The sequence below is a fragment of the Peromyscus leucopus genome, chromosome 22 (assembly GCF_004664715.2).
Source record: "Peromyscus leucopus breed LL Stock chromosome 22, UCI_PerLeu_2.1, whole genome shotgun sequence".
Taxonomy (NCBI): Eukaryota; Metazoa; Chordata; class Mammalia; order Rodentia; family Cricetidae; genus Peromyscus; species Peromyscus leucopus.
Window position 1 is genome coordinate 40,850,860 of NC_051081.1, and position 19,757 is coordinate 40,870,616.

At 49.7% G+C, this 19,757-nt stretch overlaps 1 protein-coding gene and 1 pseudogene across 1 annotated transcript in view; one reads left to right on the plus strand and one right to left on the minus strand.

Moving 5' to 3' along the window:
* Positions 1 to 1,630: 1,630 nt before the first annotated feature.
* On the minus strand, positions 1,631 to 7,659 carry LOC114692023 (annotated as a pseudogene).
* A 10,679-nt stretch (positions 7,660 to 18,338) lies between these two features.
* Positions 18,339 to 19,757, plus strand: part of Hs1bp3 (HCLS1 binding protein 3) — a 35,044-nt gene continuing 33,625 nt past the window's right edge. Inside the window, exon 1 of the mRNA XM_028867604.2 lies at positions 18,339 to 18,445. Within this exon, the coding sequence (XP_028723437.1) occupies positions 18,414 to 18,445 (32 nt within the window). The 5' untranslated portion in view covers positions 18,339 to 18,413. The remainder of the gene's footprint in view (positions 18,446 to 19,757) is intronic.

Consider the following 19,757-nt stretch of genomic DNA (forward strand, 5'->3'; position numbering starts at 1 on the left):
TTTAAGTGTAAAAGCTAGTCAGTAATAAGCCTGAGCTAATGGCCGAGCAGATATAATTAATATAAGCTTCTGGTTGACTTTTTTATAAGCAGGCCATGGAATTGCAGGGGCTTGGTGGGACCGGAGAAACCTTCCTCCGACTACATACAGTGTCATCCAGGGCTGCCCAATTGGCCAGGGCTGGGCAGCAGGCAGATGCTTGACTGCAGCCTGCAAGCCTTGGAGCTCTGTTCTGGCCAAATCCGAGCTGGAAGACTGCCAACAAGGAGATCGCAGTTTTCAAAACCTCTCCTGCCCCACCTCATTAGGAGCCAAGCTGAGGAACAGTGGGTGTCATTGCAAAATGAAAGTGACTTCCCTGAAACTAATTAATTCTGTCTTTAGCTGCTGAGGGAACAGCATGGACTTGAGCCTTGGTGGCATTACCACTGCTTCGAGTTTTGCCATTTCCTTAAAGCAACAGTATCAGAATCGGGTTAAAATTACTTTTTAAGCTGCGGGCCATTCACTGTGTGCCGCATTCCACTGCCCACCCAGGGCCTGCTTACACAGCATCAAGCTATAAGCAGGTTCAAGATTCAGCAACTACCTTCACAGTGAGAGGACTCAAAAGATCTGCCTCTTTATTTATACATAAAACAGAACGCAAAACAATCACAAACTTTTCAGGATCACTTACATCATCTGCTAAAGGGGCAAGTCACAGGTAGGTAGTGTGTTAAATCTTGTTTTTGTTTTTAATGCATGAACTATTCATTTGGAGCGGAAAATTTGCAGCTAAAAGACCTGATCATTACTCTTTATCAAAGAACCAAAGACAAAATCTGTTTGTCCCACCATATAAAGTGAAATGCAAAAATAAAATTACACTAAGGGTGCTCATGTTTTCTGTGATTTATCTGAGGTGGAGAATGCCAGATTATTTCTCTTTCCCAGCCAGTGACAGGAGATCTCAAAGGATGGACAGCCACCCTGAAATCAAACACCTCCGTAGAGCAAAAATTCTGAGATGGGAGACAGGCTCGCTCCCTGCTCATCCCAACTTCCTCTTGCACTGCAGGTCCAGGCTGTGCCCTTAGATCTGACAAAGGCATCTGTGTGTGTGGCTTCACTTCCTGTCACTGTCACACTGTCAAAAAGTTCCCAACAAGCACAGTGAGAGGCACACTTGGGCCAGCACGGATGTGACAGCAAAGCATAAACACACACGGCCTTTCGGAGGGGGCTGTGCCCACCTGGCCGGTGGGCTTGGGTCCTCCCCTGGAGCTGCCCCAGGACACGCAAGCCCTCAGAGCCTCCTTTGCAGCCTCTTGGGAAACCCTCTTGGCACACACCCCAGCTGCCTCTGCCACCCATGTACAGCCATTGCTCTAACTTCCTCCTGCTACCACCTTCTAGATGCTTCTACACCTGGCCGATCCTATTCCGCACTCCTTTCCGCCATTTCACACACCGCCACGAGAAAAGTATTTTTCCTACTTCCCGGATCATTCCTAGTTGGAATTGATTTTTTTTTAAGTCGGTATTGATATTTGCAGCACAACATACTTCTTTTGGATAAAGCTTCCTTTTCAAAACTGAGACAGCACCACATCGGGCTTGTTTAGGGGATCGGTGCTCCCCCCCCCCCCCCCCCGGTGGTTCCTTACTTTTTGAAGATTCCCAATGCACACGTCTAGAGAGAGAGATTCTGGGTATTACAGCCCTGCAGGGGGACTCAGTGTCCATTGCCAGAAATCCAGCCACCCAGCCTCCAACTATATATGGAGAATCCAAAGCTAACCGGTTTCTACTTGGACTTCGTGCCAATAAACACACACCCTTCTAAAAGAGACAGCAGTTTGTATCGATGTTATATAAACATGACTGTGACATCCAATCGTTGCATCCGCACAAGGCTTTCCACTCCTGCTGTCCATGGTAAACGTGTGCGTGAGTGAAGGAGTGTGTAAATGTGAGTGTGAACTGTGTGCTCTCTCCTCTGCGCAGGCGGAGGCCATATTCCACCATCCCTCCGGCCTGGTGACAGGCCAGGATGAGGCTGCTCTTCAACTGAGGTCCTTGGCGACCAAGGTCCTCCCCAGAAGGAAAGCTACCTGCACCCGCAGGCCTCCACCGTATGTCTTCGTACTGCTTGTTGATCACGCCTATTGGCGCGATGATCCAGACTCCCCAGTCCAGCTCCTTAAAAGTTTATGTGCAGAGACTTGTGGCTGCCTGGACATCAGCCCTGCGCTGTCCCTGCCTCCACTGCTGCCCTTCGCTCTCCGGATCCCCGCCAGCGCCATCTGCTGCCGCCTGCGTCCGGCCCAGGGATGCTCTCTAAAACCCAGTGCCTGATCCCAGAGCGCGGAGACCTGGCTGGGCCGGGATCTCCCGGAACAGACTCTCTTTCCTCTGTGTACGGGAGGAGATCACCAACAGCGCGCACTCCTCGGCAGCGGGGCCATCGCCGAGGCAGAACTTGCACCAGGCAGAACTTGCGGGAGGCGCGCGGCTCGCGACGGTGGCTCTGCACCGCGTCGGTCACGTCGAATGCTTCCCAGTGCGCGGCTTCTAGGGGCTTGGCAGCCCGCGAGTGCAGTAGGTGAGGTGTGTGGGTCGCATCGGGACAGGTGGACAGCAGCAGCGGAGGGAGGGTCGCAGCTCCGCACTCAGCTCGGGGAAGCTAGTTCCTCCGTGGGAAGGACAGAAACAGAAAGCGTTGAACGAGAGTGGAGCCAGTACGCGCAGCCATGGGGACAGCTTGCTTTGGCTTTTCTGTGCTTGATACATAACATCCCAGGAAGGCCCATAGGAGCAGGCAGTGGTTCCCACATCTGGGCTTCAGAACGAGTGCTGCCAATTCTTTCTTGTCTCCTATACCTAATGCTTTGGTTCTTCGGCCTTCACTACGACCATAGTTGCACACCTAATCGCTGAGCTGTCGGGGCCAAGAACGCACCACCGCACCCCAGGACCGAAACCCTAAGGCCTCTTCAATTCTGCCTGCTCCAGCGCCTTGCCTTTGCCTAAAGAGTAGCTCAGACTTCTGGTCAGAGGTGACCAGAAAGCCAAGTGGGCACAAAATAAGGGCACGCACTTTCTCGGGTACTTGTTCTGTACGGCATTTGCTCCTTACTGCTAGGCTGAGCACCCCCAGAGAGCTGCGAGACCCCTGGCTGTGCAAAACGAAAAATTCTCATTTCCTAAAAAACATTTTCCCCTTTGGTTCCTTCTCTTCTCCCAACCCAGCCTACTAAACACCCTCACTAACCTCGGTTTCCGGTGCAAATTGGGCCCGGAGAATAGTCCAGAAACGGAACACAGCTTCACCACGACAGAGACCTCCTCTCCTCCAGGTCACCTTTTCCCTTCAGCAGAATGGAAATGAAGGCCCAGGTTAGCAATAGGTTCTCCCAAGTCCACAGGAAGCTTTCCTTGTTTCTTGGCTGCTCCTGGTGCTCCAGCAGCCACCAAACCGGAAGGGAAAAGGCTGTGGGATGCAAAGAACCTTCCAGGAAAGATTAGAGGCCGAGATGACTGCCATAGTGAGCTCTGCTTAGTCTTTCACTCTAGTATGATTTATTCCTGGCTTGAGGTTTTATTTCTGGTCATGGGCCCTTCTTCTTTAGGGGTGGGCTGGTGAGGGGGGAGTTTAAATTCCACCAGAGAGCAGATAAGGCGTTGCCTTTGAAGGGCGTCATATGGTTTCGTTTTGCCCCATCGGAGAGACCATGCAGACTCCCCCCACCTTCGGGATTTGTTCAACCGTGGACGCCAGGCCTTCGTGCCTTAAGTCTACAGTCTGGGTGTGTTGCTCAAGCAGCCCTTTTCTAAACTGAAGAGGGTGGTCACAAGCTAAGCAGAGGTGCTGGGCTGTGTCCCCAGCCCCGTCCCACCTCCTCCACCACCACCACCCCAACCTCCCCAACCCCACCCTCACCCCCGCACTTGCGTTCCCCCAAAGAGCTTTCTCTGCAGCCTCCACCATACCTCACTTCTGGGGGGGGAGGGGGGAAGGCGGCGGACCTCTGGGTCTTGCTGGTCAAGCCGAGCTCCCTCCGTCAGAAGGATTTAGTTGGTTCTACAATACAGTACACCAAGCCAGCCCTCACCAAGTCTGATGATCCTGCTATTTTAGGGCCCTTCCCATGCTCTGATCTCCTGTACCCTATGCAGAGGCAGGTCTGGAGTTTCCCCTGATTTTGGTAACCGGATTAGAGCTTCCCATGAGTCAGTGCAGAGTGCTGTGACAGACCTTCTGAAGACGGGCCCAGGGTTCCTATGTACCGAAAAGAAAGCTGTGCTAAGGCTCACGCCTTTAATTTCAGCACTCGGGAGGCAGAACCAGGTGGATCTCTGTGAGTTCGAGGCCAGCCTGGGCTACCAAGTGAGTCCCAGGAAAGGCGCAAAGCTACACAGAAAAACCCTGTCTCGAAAAATAAAAAAGACTGTATGTGTTTCTGAGATGGGTGATTACTGCAAGGTGGCCTCTGCCTGTTTTTCCACGCTGCTATCAACAGCCTGCAGACTGTCGGTGGCTGCCCAACTTTATTTTTCCGGCCTATTTGCCTTCCTTTCCCTCCTGATTTCCAAGCTAGATCTTTGGCTGGGCAGAATTAAGGCCAAAATTGCTTGCATTTCCGCCTGAAATTAGTTAAATTTTCCCTATCTGTCTGCTTTAATGGCTTCAATGGAGATTAATAAAAGCCAGATGACACACAGCAACTACCCCGCAAATCCACCCACACTCTACCTTTGGAGGGTCCAGCACAGGGTAAGATGGGATGCTTGAGCTCCAGGCATCCCTGTCCTCCCCACACAACTGAAGTCCTGGACTCTGGCAGCTGGGGCCTGACTGCCACAGAACACAGGCGCCCACATTTCCCACACAGAAGCCACTGTCCACCCCATGCAGCCTGCTGACAGGGGCCCTCCGGATACAGAGAAAGGCCATTTACTTTAATCGGATACCTGTTTCTCTAACCTGATTCTCCTTAAAATGTGCATCCTCCCCTAGAGACATGGGGGCTACCATCACTGCTAGTCCCTCTTGGCGGGAACTCCAGGGTCCCCATTTCTGTCCTTTTCTCCAAGGACTCCAGTCCCGAAGCCACTCTAGACCCTTCCCCCCAAAGAAGCAGATCTTGAACTCCTCTTGCCTGCTTGAGGGAGACCTGCCAGCCTACACTTCCACAGAGGGACCTCCAACCCCTCAGCCCTCAGAAACCAAGCCAACTGGCGCCACAGTCCAGGCTTAGCAAGTTCGGATGCGCTGACTTCGGAGACGAAGTTTCTAACACCTGAAGATGGGGTTCATGGGACCTTGACTCACAACCCAATGGAGCAGAAACTTGCCTCCCCCAGCTCGTCTCAGAGCAGAAACAGACGGGCTGGGCTGGCACAGAAGACCCATAAAATACCTTGAATCGCTTGGTCTATGAAGCCGGTGATCGAGTCCGCGCGGCCGTGCCCCGAGGCTGCCGTGGCCGGAGCCCTCCCAGCCAGCCTCCGGTAAAGCGACAATATGAAGTGGTGTGGCACCACCGAGCCGTTCCTGCGACAGCCTGGTGAGCTGAACCGCGCTCAGCAGCCAGAGACACAGTGCGGCCGCGGCGCTCAGGTCTATGGGCTCCGTGGGCCGTTCGGTCGCGCGACACGGGCTCCGTGGCTCCGGGAAGTCCCGCGACGCCTTTTGAACACAGTGTTTAATAATGGGGGAAGTGTGCGCAGCAAGCCGCTGCCCCCCTCCTCTCCCACCCCATGCCCGCCCAGCGCCCCCTGCTGAACGCTCGACCAGCAGCTCTAAGGCCGGCTACTCAAGCCTGTCGCGCAATGCAGGGCAGGAGCCGCCTCCCCTTGCTGCAGCACGGTGTCCCTGTCCTTGCTAGGTGAGAGACATTCCCGCCACAAAGCGGTGTCCACCCTAAGGCACTGCAACCCCCACTCGACGCCCTAAGACCTGAGCGCTCTCCTTGGCTGGAGGATGGGGCGTCGCGCATACCCGCCCAGCTTCCTTCGCACTTCTTTACAGAGAAACACCCCCTCCCCGCTACTTTGCAAGTGCTAGGGTTGCCAGACCCAGGCCGAGGCAAGACTGGGTCCCTCCCACCCAGCTTTCTCGCCTTGCGCCCCCTTGGTGGACTCTCACCCGGAGGCCACAGGGAGCAGCTACATGGGGATGTTTACTGTGCACTTTTGGTTGGTATCTATGTACAGAAAAGAAAGTTGTCTGTGCGTGGGTAGCGGGTGTGTTTCTGAGGATCGCAGCGGGACACCAGAGCAAGGGAGAGGATCTATGACGAAGGATGAGTGGCTGGGGGGGGGGTCACGGGGGGAACAGGGCAGAAAGAGATAGATGGATTCGGACCGACTGTCAGAAAGGAAAAGATCTGGGCGGGGATCTTGCGCCAAAGCCAAACTCTCCAAGGGCTCAATTAATTAGGAAGGCAGCTGGGCTTAGAGTAGCCAACTCCCACGCAGAGTAAGGGCTCAGTGTTCAAATGTGCAACCATCGTGGTGACCTTCTCTCAACTGTCCTGACATGGGGGGCTCGCGGGGATGTGCGGGCGATCATATTTCTTCAAGGTCGGGAGGGCAAAAGGCAGCAGGCTGCTGGTATGTTCGCATGTAGCTACAAGCCCCGAGGGTGAGCAGCAGACCCCTTGGGGTAGCGCTCTGGTGCCACTGTGGTTATAGCACCCTTAGAGCACTCAGGTGGAAAAGGCGTCCACCTCCGCCCTATCCGTAGGGGACACCTGAGCTTGCAGACCCTGGGGCTCTTATTTGGCTAGCCCTGGTTCTAAAGAGCAGACTGCCCTGAGGAGGTAGGTCGCCAGTCTGTAGCGATTCAGTTCAGACAAACCTCCAGAGCAAGAATGTCTAAAAAATAGACAACCAACTGTCAGGCGGCTTTGAGGGTCTGGGCCACACCCCTTCCCTTTACTATAAATTGCATTGGAGGGCTGGAGAGATGGCTCAGAGGTTAAGAGCACTGGCTGCTCTTCCAGAGGTCCTGAGTTCAATTCCCATCAACCCATTGGTGGCTCACAACCATCCATAATGAGATCTGGTGCCCTCTTCTGGCATGCAGGCATACATACAGGCAGAACACTGTATGCGTAATAAATAAATCTTATTTTAAAAAATTACATTGGATACCAAACTGAACATCTAAATCGGGCCTGTGAATCAGTTCCTCCTCCATCCGGGCCACCTGGGAGACAGGGGCAGAGCTTGGTCTGGGGTCTGGGGATGTTTGGGAGCTGGAAGGAAAGCTCTGACCAGGGTCAATAGCTGCAGAGTTACATGGGAGGTGAATGTGCCCTGAGCTCAGCCCATAGCTGGCACCTGGACCATGGCTTGGGCTGCCTGCCTATTCAGGGCCTTCCTGCTTTTGCCCGGATGCCAGACAGCTGGGTTGACAACCTACCGTTGGTGCCTAGGTTGGGGAGCAGAGGAAAAAGCCATAATTGTGGGTTTCCTTCTTTGGGTGCCCGGAGGAAGTAGCTCTGGTAGGACCGAGGGTTCCTACAGTAAATTCCTTCCCACCCTTGGACACAGTGGCCAGCCAGGGGTCTCTTTGTTCAGAGGGACACTGGCTCCTGGTGCCTCGCTGCCCTTCTTTCCACAGTAGGCTCTCAGGTCCAGACTGCGTGTTTCACAAGTCGGTTCCATGTTGGAAAACACTTAGACCTCTGGGCTGTTATCGTCCTGGTTCCAGATCTGACTTTGCCCACTGACAAGAACCCTGAATTCAAGCTGCCCCTTTGGCCTCTGGCTGCAAGTTCCTCACCCTTCCTGGCTTTGCCTCCTGCCAGCTACAGTGAGACTGATAATCACATGTCAGCCAAGGACAAGTGAAAGGTTGTGGAACCACGACAGTGGGTCAGAAGTGTGTCCTCTGTGTAGGCCCACCATGACCTCCGACCTATGGTCCAGAGCAGAGAGAAAGTGTGTGTGTATCCTATGTGCGGGCTCACTGTTATGCCCAGATCGTGGGGACCCCCAAAAGACCACCACAGAGACCAAATCCCTCATGTAAAAGTGAAGAGCCTTTATTATCTTCAAGCTCTGATCTTGGTCTCTCTGTCTGTCCAGCTCAGCAGTGAGAGCAGAGAGTCCTGAGCCCAGGCTGGGCAGAGTTTTTTTAGTCATAGCAGAGGTTGGGGTGAGGGGATTTCCATGGTTCAGGACCCTGATTGCCTGATGTTTGTCTAGGGGTATCTGTAAAACAAAAACAGGTGTATGCAAGACTCTGGGACATCCGGCCACCTTATCTAATGACTGGAATGTTTGGGATGCCAGGTACTTCCTCATCCCTCGGTGGATCCCTGAGTGGTGTCAGCTTATGGCTTTTCATGGATCTGGGTGTTGCCTGCCAGTAAGCCTGTCACAGAAGCTGTGTCTAGGCCCCTAAGCCTGTCACGGCTGCTGTGTGGTCAAGCTGTTTTGAAGCCCATCCACACCCACCATGGCCCCTGACCTCTGATCCAGAACAGGTGTGTGTGTGTGTGTGTGTGTGTGTGTGTGTGTGTGTGGTCTGGGGGTGGTGGTAGTACTGGCTTAAATCCCCCTCAGGGGAGTTGGAGGGAGAGAATTGACATCAATCTGCAGAGACATCTACTTGCCTCCTCCTCTTCTTCTGATGACTTTGGCTCCTCTACTCAGCCCCTAGGAGACTTCAGGGGTCTCTCCCAGAAAGACCTGCTACAGCAGAAGTAAAGATTCCAGCAGGTCCAGGAGCAGTACCAGTGGATGCCCACAGCCTGGCTTCCTCAAGCTGCAGGAATTTCCCATGCTCAACCTATAACTAGGCTGCCCAGGTTGCCCCAAGCCACAGCTCTGGCCTTCACACTGGGGTCCTCAAAGTCCTGGCCTCGGGCCTCTGGGTGTGGCCTGCTCTGTGGCCCAGACCACCCTGTGGGGTAGGGGAAGGGAGAAGAGATCATGGGAGAAGGTGGCTTCTTTCCCAGAGGCCTTTCCCAGGGGTGCATTTCAGGGACTCCCATTTGGGACAAACTGCAGAGAACTGATGGAGAGTGCCATCTGCTGGCAAGAGTATGTAAGAGTGCCTGGCTAGTCAAGCCAGAGGTTGCTAAGCTTCCCTGTTGGGAGGTGTCCTGGGAGAAGAATTGACCACATCCATTGAGGCCAAGAGAAACAGTGCAGTGTGGGAGAGGACCTGGCCTTCAAACCACCATTACTGTGGACTTCCTTTGTGACTTTGATAGAGTTGACCTCTATCCCTAATCCCAGCATTCAGGAGGCAAAGTGATTTTAACTTTCCAATCAGCCTGAGCTGCATAATGAGACACACTCTCTCTCCAAACATGCAAAAACATCCTCTGCCTCTTTGAATGGCAATAGGGTGTGGCTTTGTTGCAGGAGGTGTGTCATGGAGGGTGGACTTTGAGGTTTCAAAAGCCCATGCCAGGCCCTGTCTCTCTCCCTCACCCTCTCCCTCTGCCTGCAGATCAGGATGTGAGGCTCTCAGCTACTGCTCCAGCACCGGGCCTGTCTGCTTCCTGCCATGATGGCAATGAACAGACCCTCTAAAACTGTAATCAAGCTCCCAGTTAAATGCATTCTGTCATGAGTCACCTTTGTCACGGTGTCTCTCCACAGCAATAGAACGGTGACTAAGACAGCATCCAAAAATGAAACATCAACAAGGACTTTCGGAACCACAGCTGCCATTGTGTCATTATTTGGAAGGTCCATCCCTCCAACCATAGTCAAAGGACCCAGGGTTTCTGTTCTAGATACACAAAGATGAAGGGAGCAGTGTGGTTAGTGTCTGTCAACTTGACAGAAACCGTAGTCACCTGGGAAGGGGGACCTCACCTGAGGAACTGCCTCCATAAACTTGGCTGGTGAAGCCAGGCAGTGGTGGTGCAGAGCAGGCAGATCTTTGTGAGCTGAGGCCAGTCTGGTCTACAAAGTGAGTTCCAGGATAGCCAAGACTACACAGAGAAACCCTGTCTCAGGAAAAAAACATAGTAAAGAAGATTGATTTTTTTTTTTTTTTTTTTTTTGGTTTTTTCAAGACAGGGTTTCTCTGTGTAGCTTTGCGCCTTTCCTGGAGCTCACTTGGTAGCCCAGGCTGGCCTCGAACTCACAGAGATCCGCCTGGCTCTGCCTCCCGAGTGCTGGGATTAAAGGCGTGTGCCACCACGCCCGGCTAAAGAAGATTGATTTTTATGTGTGTGTGTGCACATGCTGGTGCCTGCAGAGGCCAGAAGAGGGCATCGGATCCTCTGAAGCTATCGTCCCGGGCAGTTGTAAGCGACCTGATGTGGGTGGTTGGAATAGAACTCAGGTCCTCTGGAAGAGCAGCAGAGACTTCCCTGTGTATTCCAGAAGTAAGTCCCATGGCCCCTTTGAGCCACAAGGAAATGTGAAAAAATTTTCCTCTTCTAGCCCTCATAGTCAAAGCAGAAGCAAGGCTGTTGGTGGAGGGTTTTTGATCCACAGTGCCTGCCATACATTTCATCTCACGCAGTCGCTGTGATCAGTGTCAGCATTGCTGTGGTTCTGTTACACCCATTTCTTCAAGGAGAAAACCAGGACAAGTGCTTTCACTTTTCACCACTCAGGTCTGGTACCATCCGCTCCTGGAAGAGTTCCTCATACGCCCCTCCTGACCCAGGCTGTTACTCATGAGCTCTCCATCTCCAGGGTGTCCTCATGCCCCCAGAGCCTGAATTTTTATTGATCTCCAGCTGTTCCCAAGTGGTCAGTGAACACCATGGAACAAAACTGAACCTCAGCCCCAGGCCTGAGCAATGCTGGTGAGCATTGGCTGAATGACTAGCTAGATGGTGGTTCCTCCCACGTCACCACATGGAGCTGAGCAGACCTCTGGAGCATTAAAACTAAGGGGCAGGGAAAAAGAACAGGTCCTCAGACAACCCACCCCACTAGAATCAAAGGGGATGCTAGGACATGGCAGGCCAGAGTCCAGACATCCCCCTGCTGATCCGACAATCCACACAACACTGGAGGTCTGACTCCCTCTGGGAGAAGTGCACATGGAGTGGTCCTCCCAGGCAGAGGCTGGAGGGAGGAATGTCTTGTGCAACATGGTCCTTGTTACCACTGCCTCAGCCAGGGAACTGAGCAGGAAGCACACAATATCAGATTTAGATCCCACACATTCCAAGCATTGCACACAATTAAGCACAGGAGCCTGTGGGACCCATGGAAGCAGAAAATGGAATTGCTATCAAGCAAGTGGGTCACTTTCATAGGAATCTTGTGGTGCCCTTGGCAGGCACCAGGGGTGCTGAGATTCCTGTAGTGCACAATCATGGGGAAGTCCATCTCATTAGCTCACAAGGTATTGGTAGCAGGGAGGTTAGCAGCCTGGGGTCTCATGGGGAGTCCTCACTATGGTCTCTGCTTTCCTAGATTATAAGTGGAAGTTTCTGTCCTGCCAGTATCTCTGAAATACCCAGCAGCCACTTCCCAAATTACCACACAGAGACTTATATTAATTATAAATGCCCAGCTGGTACCTCAGGCTTATTACTAACTAGCTCTTACACTTAAATTAATCCATAATTCTCTTTTTTAAAGATTTATTTATTTATTATGTATACAGTGTTCTGCCTGCATGTATGTCTGCAGGCCAGAAGAGGGCACCAGATCTCATTACAGATCAGATGGTTGTGGTTGCTGGGAATTGAACTCAGGACCGTTGGAAGAACAGTCAGTGCTCTTAACCTCTAAGCCATCTCTCCAGCCCCATAATTCATATCTATGTTTAACCACATGGCTTGGTATCTTTTCTCAGTACAGCGTTCTCATCTTGCTTCCTCTGCATATGACTGGCAACTCTCTGTCTCCACCCTTCTTCCTCCCAGAATTCTCTCTGTGTCAGGCTGTCTCACCCAATCTCTTCCTGCCCAGCTATAGGCCAACCAGCTTTTTATTAACAGTGAGAGCAATACACTTTTACAGTGTACAAAGATTGTTCCACAGCATTTCCCCCTTTCTGTCTAATTAAAAAGGAAGATTTTTAATTTTAATGTAGTAAGATTATATACAACAAAATATTATCAAGTAAGAATTATAGTTATAATATCTAGTCTATTTGTATTTGGCAAAAATTAGAAAAATTCTCTATTTTCTATTTTATTTTTGTGACTCTAAAGTTTTACATCTAATTTACCTTTTCATCATAATTAAGGAAAACTATATGTTTTATCTCTTTATTTTTTTTTCTATTATCAGCTTGATACAGTACAAATTCTTATCCTAATAGTGAAATGTTTCACTGAAGCTTGCCCAGTGATTGAGTAAAACCAAAACTTATTATAAGCCATACTCATCCTAGGGTCCCCCCGTGCTATGTAGCCTCCCTGGATCTGTGGGTTGCAGTCTGATTGTTCTTTACTTTATATCTAGTATCCACTTATGAGTGAGTATATACCATGTTTGTCCTTCTGGGTTTGGGTTACCTCACTCAGGATGATGTTTTCTAATTCCATCCATTTGCCTGCAAATTTCATGCTGTCATTGTTTTCTCTGCTGAGTAGTACTCCATTGTGTATATGTACCACATTTTCTTAATCCATTCTTCAGTTGACAGGCATCTAAGTTGTGTCCAGGTCCTGGCTATTATGAATAATGCTGCTATGAACATAGTTCAGCCTGTATCTTTGTGGTATGATTGAGCATTCCTTGGGTATATGCCCAAGAGTGGTATGGCTGGGTCTTGAGGGAGATCGATTCCCAATTTTCTGAGAAATCAGTATACTGTTTCCACAGTGGTTGTACAAGTTTGCACTCCCACCAACAGTGAAGGAGTGTTCCCTTTGCTCCGCATCCTCTCCAACATAGACTGTCATTAGTGTTTTTGATCATAGCCATTCTGACAGGTGTAAGGTGGTATCTCAGAGTTGTTTTGATTTGCATTTCTCTGATGACTAAGGATGTTGAGCATTTCCTTAAATGTCTTTCAGCCATTTGTGATTCTTCTTTTGAGAATTCTCTGTTTAGCTCTTTAGCCCATCTTTTAATTGGATTGTTCAGTATTTTGATGTCTAGTTTCTTGAGTTCTTTATATATTTTAGAGATCAGTGAAAACTATAATTATAACTATCTAGTCTTCAACCTCATCAAAGACCCCAGAAGAATGAAAGGTTACCTAATGACAGGGACATCTGGCCACCACAACAGTCACACTAGGTTCCTCTGAACCATTGGGGCATCCAAGTAGAATATCTGACAGGGAATTCTGAAGGACTGTCCTACCTTGTTTTGGAAAAGTTCGACAGTCACCTTTCTTGTATCCTGCTGGTCCAGTTTGAACAATATACTGTCTACAATTGAGGCAAGGGCAGCTTTTCTGCCCTTGTGGCTAGCTTTTGCCATAAAAAACCACTCCATATGGAGTTTCTTTGGTGCCCATCATCTCTGAAGTAGATTGATGCTGTCAATAGCAGACATGTCTCACTGTGATGAAATGCCTTAGGTTATTAAACATATTAAATGCCATATTCTGTAGGTCTTTAAAGTGTTTGAGGACTATCTATTTATTTGAAATATATCTCTGTATAACCTTGAAATCATTTCTAACATGACTATAATTTTGACTATTATAGATGACTGTTAATCTATATTTCTTAATTATATATTACATTTTTGACTTATTTATTTATTTATTATGTATACCATGTACTGCCTGCTCACCAGAAAAGGGCACCAGATCTCATTACAGATAGTTGTGAGCCACCATGCGGTTGCTGGGAATTGAACTCAGGACCTCTGGAAGAACAGTCAGTGTTCTTAACCTCTGAGCTATCTCTCCAGCCCCTATATATTACATTTTTAAATGAGTTGCATAAACATAATACCTTAAACAAGACTAGAAATGTACATACAGTATAACAGAATTAACTTTAAAATTGTATCAATAAATCAAAATCCATACCAATGTAAAATATGTAAGATTAATAGTTGTTGTTTTTATTAAAGTAGAATCAGTAATCTACCCTTTTATCCTATAGTTTATATATCCCCCTTTTGTTTTTATAATAAGATCCCTGAATCTAATATCCTTTGTTCAGCTTTTTTTCTCACCATTACCAATAACAACTTGTAACCAACAACTAAACAATGACAAATAACCATAGTTTATTTTGGGGAATGTGGGCATAGTTCTCTAAACTACTTCCTTTTGATTGTGTGTGCTGGTGATATTATTGGGACTCAGAAAATTTAGGATAGTTTTTAAGTCTTGGATGTAGTATTTTGTGAGGCTGAATCATCTTAGCAGCTTTGAAGCTGTTTTGAATGCTAGATCATCTGGGCCATTGTTTTCATTGGTGTATGGTTCCCTTGCTCTGAAAATATATAAATTTTTAAAAGTAACATACATGTCTGTATTAATACAAATATAAATTGTGCATTGTACATAATCCAGTCAAAGATAATTCTTTGTTTTATGTCTTAGCAGGTAAAATATATGTTACATCTTGTAGTCACTTTAGGTTTATTTTCCCATGTTGGTAGTCAAGATTTCAGGGGGTCTTCCTGGATCAAACCTGATTTTCCTTAACCCCAATATGTATCCATAACCTCTCATTTCTTGTGGAAACAAAAACACAACCTCTCCCAAAGTGACATACTTTTTGACCTAAATTTTGGAGTCAAGATATTTTAAAATATATAGAGTGATTTAATCCAGCAATTTTTATAATCAAATGTCTCATAGCAGTCAAAAATTATAAAAGACAGCACAATAACATACAGTTATTATGTATATCCAGACTCTCTGTATATTTTCCATCTTTACATGGCTTTTTTATATTGCCACGTAAATATAAATATAAATATTTAATACTTTTATATTACTTTATTCCCTCTTTAAGAGCTTTACTGTATTATTTTAAAACTATATAGTCTTTTTATGACTGTCTTTACCTTCTCCTTTCTCTCCCAAGCCTATGTATATTTTTAAACACACTCTAAACCGTTTAGAGACTTTTATTTTATTTTTATATTTTCATCTGAATCTGTCTTTACTGCCTATCTCTATCCTTTTCTGAGCACATGAGCCTTTAAGCTGCTGAGCAGATGTGTCTAGGATGCCCGCTTCTTGGGTCCTTGAGAGGCTAGTCTTATGGTGGAGGTATGTTTACTGCCAGCTCTGGGAATCATATTTACTGCCTCAACTCTGGGAAGTTTTTGGGTTCACGCTGCCACCGAGTAGTGTGCCACCCACTGCTCATAAACTCCATCTGAGTGTTTGGTATCGAGCAGGGCAGTGTTTGTCACTAACACTGGGTCAGGAAGCCATGTCTTGAAGGAGCTGTGCCTCTGTTCACTGCAAGCAAACAGAGCCTACCCAAAAAAAAGCGGCTACCAAGAAACCCAGTTTAACTCTGTTTTTATGTGTTTAGAATCCTTTTTTAAAGCTTTTTCAGGCTTTATGAGGAAATTCTTGCCGAACGTTTGGGTGCCATATGTAAACAGTCATTTCTGCCCCACCTCCCTGTTCCCACATTGGCAGCTGCTTCCCAAATAATTGACTCAGAGGCTTAAAATTACTTATAAATGCTTTGCCAGTAGCTCAGGCTCATTACTAATTAGCTATTACACTTAAATTAACCCATAATTCTTTTCTATATTTAGCCACATGGCTTGGTACCTTTTCTCAGTGGAACATTCTCGTCTTGCTTCCCCTGCATCTGGCTGGCCACTCCCTATCTCCTCCCAGAATTCTTTCTGTGTCAGGTTGCCTCACCCAATCTCTTCCTGCCCAGCTATTGGCTTTTTATTGACCATGAGAGCAATGCACATTTACAGTGTACAACAGTGGTTCCACAGCACTAGACCCTCTCAAGATATATCTCCAGGCTCTCATGGGAGAGGGTGTCACCTGGACCTTTATTCTTTTTTTTTTTTTTTTTTTTTTTTTTTTTTTTGGTTTTTCGAGACAGGGTTTCTCTGCGTAGCTTTTTGCGCCTTTCCTGGAGCTCACTTGGTAGCCCAGGCTTGCCTCGAACTCACAGAGATCCGCCTGGCTCTGCCTCCCGAGTGCTGGGATTAAAGGCGTGCGCCACCACCGCCCGGCTATACCCTTATTCTTAATAGTCTCCTTTCCACCCAGGATCCCACATCTGACTCTTAAGTCCCCAGGTCCTGACCATAGATTCAGTGACCTCCACATCCCAGCTCCGGAAGTCTCTCTTGTCCAAAACAGACTCATCATTTTACCACCTTTGGGCTCTTCCAAGTGTCCCGCCACAAAATAGAACAACATCCAACTACTCGCAAGAACCAAACCACAGCAGCATCTTTTTAATGTTTATTTTTATTCTTTTGTTTTTCAAGAGAGGGTTTCTCTGTGTAGCCTTGGCTGTCCTGGAACTCCCTCTGTAGACCAGGCTGGCCTCAAACTCACAGGGATCCACCTGCCTCTGCCTCCCAAGTGCTGGTACTAAAGGTGTGCACCACCAGCACCTTTAAGAACAAAGACTTTATCTTTATTCTTTTATTTTGGGAAGACAAGGTCTCATGTACCCCCAGGCTGACTTGGCCTCGAACTCACTGTGGAGTGGAGGATGACCTCAATCTGCTGGTTCTCCTTCCTTCAGCCCTCCTGAATGCTCAACTTACTGCCATGGATTTACATGGTACTGAGCGTGAAACTCCAGCCCTCGTGTATGGCAGGCAAGCGCTCTAAGAACAGAGCCACATCTCAGCCTAGTGCAGCACCTTGGCTCCTCTTCTCATGTGCCCGTAAACCCCCGTCTCCTGGGGTTCTCACACCTGCCCCCTAGTCTGCCCCTCAGCAGCCTTCACTGTTTTCCCCATTCTGGAGTGCTCTGCAAGTCTGTGCATCTTCAAACTACTGCCCACAGCTCAGCTGCCCAGGACATTGCTTTGTTCACAGTTCTCTGGTGGCCAGGGTTGGTCTCCAGGGCAGTGCAAAGTCCTAAGCTCAAAACCCTGAGTACTTCATTCCCTGACTACTCCTCCTTCCCTCCTCTGCTCAGGCCCTCGTGAGCCCCTCCTTGTCTCTGGAGCTTCCACACGATATTCCTCCCACTCTGGTTCACCAACTCTTGTTTCTCTGGGACCCTGCTCCTTGACAATGGGTAGAAAGAAACACATATTCATATTGTGCATGTGGAATCCTGGGTGGAAAGGAGATTATTAAGGTTAAGAGTCCAGGTGACACCCTCTCCCATGAGAGCCCTGGAGAGCTATCACGAGAGGGTGTAGGAAAGCAGAGACCATAGTGAGGACTCCCCATGAGAACCCAGGCTGCTAACCTGCCTGCCACTGATACCTTGTGAGCTAATGAGATGGGCTTCCCCATGACTGTGCACTACAGGAATCTCAGCACCCCTGGTGTCTGCCAAGGATTCCTATGAAAGTGACCCACTTGCTTGACAGCAATTCCATTTTCTGCTTCCGAGGGTCCTACGGGCTCCCGTGCATAATTGTGTGCAATGCTTGGAATGTGGGTTCTAAATCTGAGACTGTGCTTCCTGCTCAGTTCCCTGGCTGAGGCACTGGTAACAAAGACCATGTTGCACAAGATGCTCCTCCCTCCAGCCTCATCCCGGGGAGGACCACTCCCTGTGCGCTATGTATATGTTTCTCAGTACCACTAGACAAAACTGAATCTCCTTCTGCAGCCCCAAGCCTGAGCTGTGCTGGTGAGCATCCGCTAGATGAATAGCAAGATGGTGGTCCCTTTCTGCAATGAGCAGAAAGAGGAAGAAAGGGGATGGGAGGGGAGGGTGGGAAAAGGAGAGAGAGTTTAAGATAGGACTGGCGGGGGAAGTGCATTAAAATCTCGGCCTGTGAGTTGGCTCAGTGAGTGGGTGAAAGCACTTTCTATGCGGGCTTGGTGACCTAAGTTCAACCCTCACCCTAGAATCTACCCGGAAGGAGAAAACCAACTCCTGAAAGTTGTCCTCGACCTCACAAGTGCAGTGTTAATTAAACGCAGAGAGAGAGAGAGAGAGGAGAGAGAGAGAGAGAGAGAGAGGGAGGGAGGGAGGAGGGAGGGAGGGAGGGAGAGAGAGAGAGAGAGAGAGAGAGAGAGAGAGAGAGAGAGAGAGAGAGAGAGAGAGAGAGAGAGAGGAGAAAGTGCTTTTGCAGTTGGCTGCAGGCAAGAGGTTTGAGGACTAGCGGCTGCAGTCCTATCGCGTTAGAGGGCTAAGCGTGTACTGGCATTAAATGACATCAGGTTCCAGGTTTATGAGGTGACTATGGGGGAATCTGGGGAGGGCTGAGAAACAAAGCCCCCCCCCCCCCCACTACCCCGAGGCCACGGAGTCCGCGAGGTGCAAGGCGCGCCACCAGGGGGCAGGCCAGAGCCGAGGAGGCGGTGCCGAGCCCGAGTTGGGAGGGGCCGGGACGCAGCGACGCCGTGTCCCGTGACCGTCCACCCGCCCGCGGCCGACATGCAGTCCCCAGCCGTCCTTGTCACCTCCAGGTGAGCCAGCCCTCCGACCCTCGCGTCCCGGGTACCCTTGCAGCCTGGCGGTTCATTCCGCTGCACCCCACTGTCCCGCGGGTGCGGTGGGGCGCTATCTAGCGCCCCCAGTTTCGCCGACGAGGAAACCGAGGCCCCCTAGAGGATAAAGCACTCATCCAAGACCCTAGGAAGGCCTGGGACTGGTCCGATCGCGCTCCCTGCCCTTGTGTACTTTGGGGTCATTTCTTCCGCCTCCTCCCTACCTCGCCCCCCAGCCTTTCAGCGCTAGCTCTGTGTGTACCTGCCCGATGCTAAGCACCAGAGACGAGATGAATCAAACAAGCTGGTCCTGCGGGGGATACCCGCACCAGGGTGGCTGGTGCTGCGGGAGGGAGGGGGCAGTAAGTTCCAGTTGCCCTGGGAGCACCAGGTAGAGCTGAGTGAGAGCCTGGCTGTTGGCGCTGGAGAGAATTCAGGAGCTTCCGCAAAGGGGGTCAGCAGCAGTGTGCACCCACCCTGAGCCACACCTAAGAGACCCGGGCGGGATAGAACTTGGAAAGTCCGGGAGGGGACTGGTCCTACTCTTTTCTCTGCTGCTTTTTAAGTAACTCTAAAATGGCGAACTTCAAAGGATGTTCGTATACTCTGCCTTTGCGCTCCCTACACGAACTCTAGCCAAGATACCCAGCTTATTGTGTAAATGGACACATTACCCAACACGGGTTCAGCTGTACTCCCAGCTCCCCGTCTAAAAAAAAAATATGATTCTGTACATAACCCCTGGTGTAGGAAGCTGCTTGCTCTCCTTGGTTTGGTGAATAAGGCTACAGACTCACACAATCGGCATTAGAACAGATGTCTCTATCGCCCTGTGTGGTGGTGGTGGTGGTGTTTCGTTTCTCCGAGCCTCGATTTCCCTCGCTGTAGATGGAGGTTCCATATAGACAGGTAGAAGCAAGCATGCGAGCCGTAAATGTCCCCGTGGGCCACACCAAGCAGACCCATGACTGTGAACTTGGTGCTGGTGCTTAGGAAGGGCAGTGGTGACGTCCCTCGGTGACAGCATGCACACGGGTGTGACTGAGTGCTGCTCATGGTGAGGGCAGAGGGGTCGTGGCCTGTCCATTCTGATAGCCACAGCAGACACAGGGAGCTTGCCTGCGAGGAACGTTGACCCCTTAGCAAGCACCGAGGTGGCCTTGGACCCAGGGTCAGCTGATATTTCCAGCTTCTTCCTGCTCTCCCGGGCGTCACACATGCATCCTGCCAGTAGGTGTTATCTCAGGGGCCCCTTTTCTGTGCCAGATACTGGTCCAGGTTTTAGGATAGA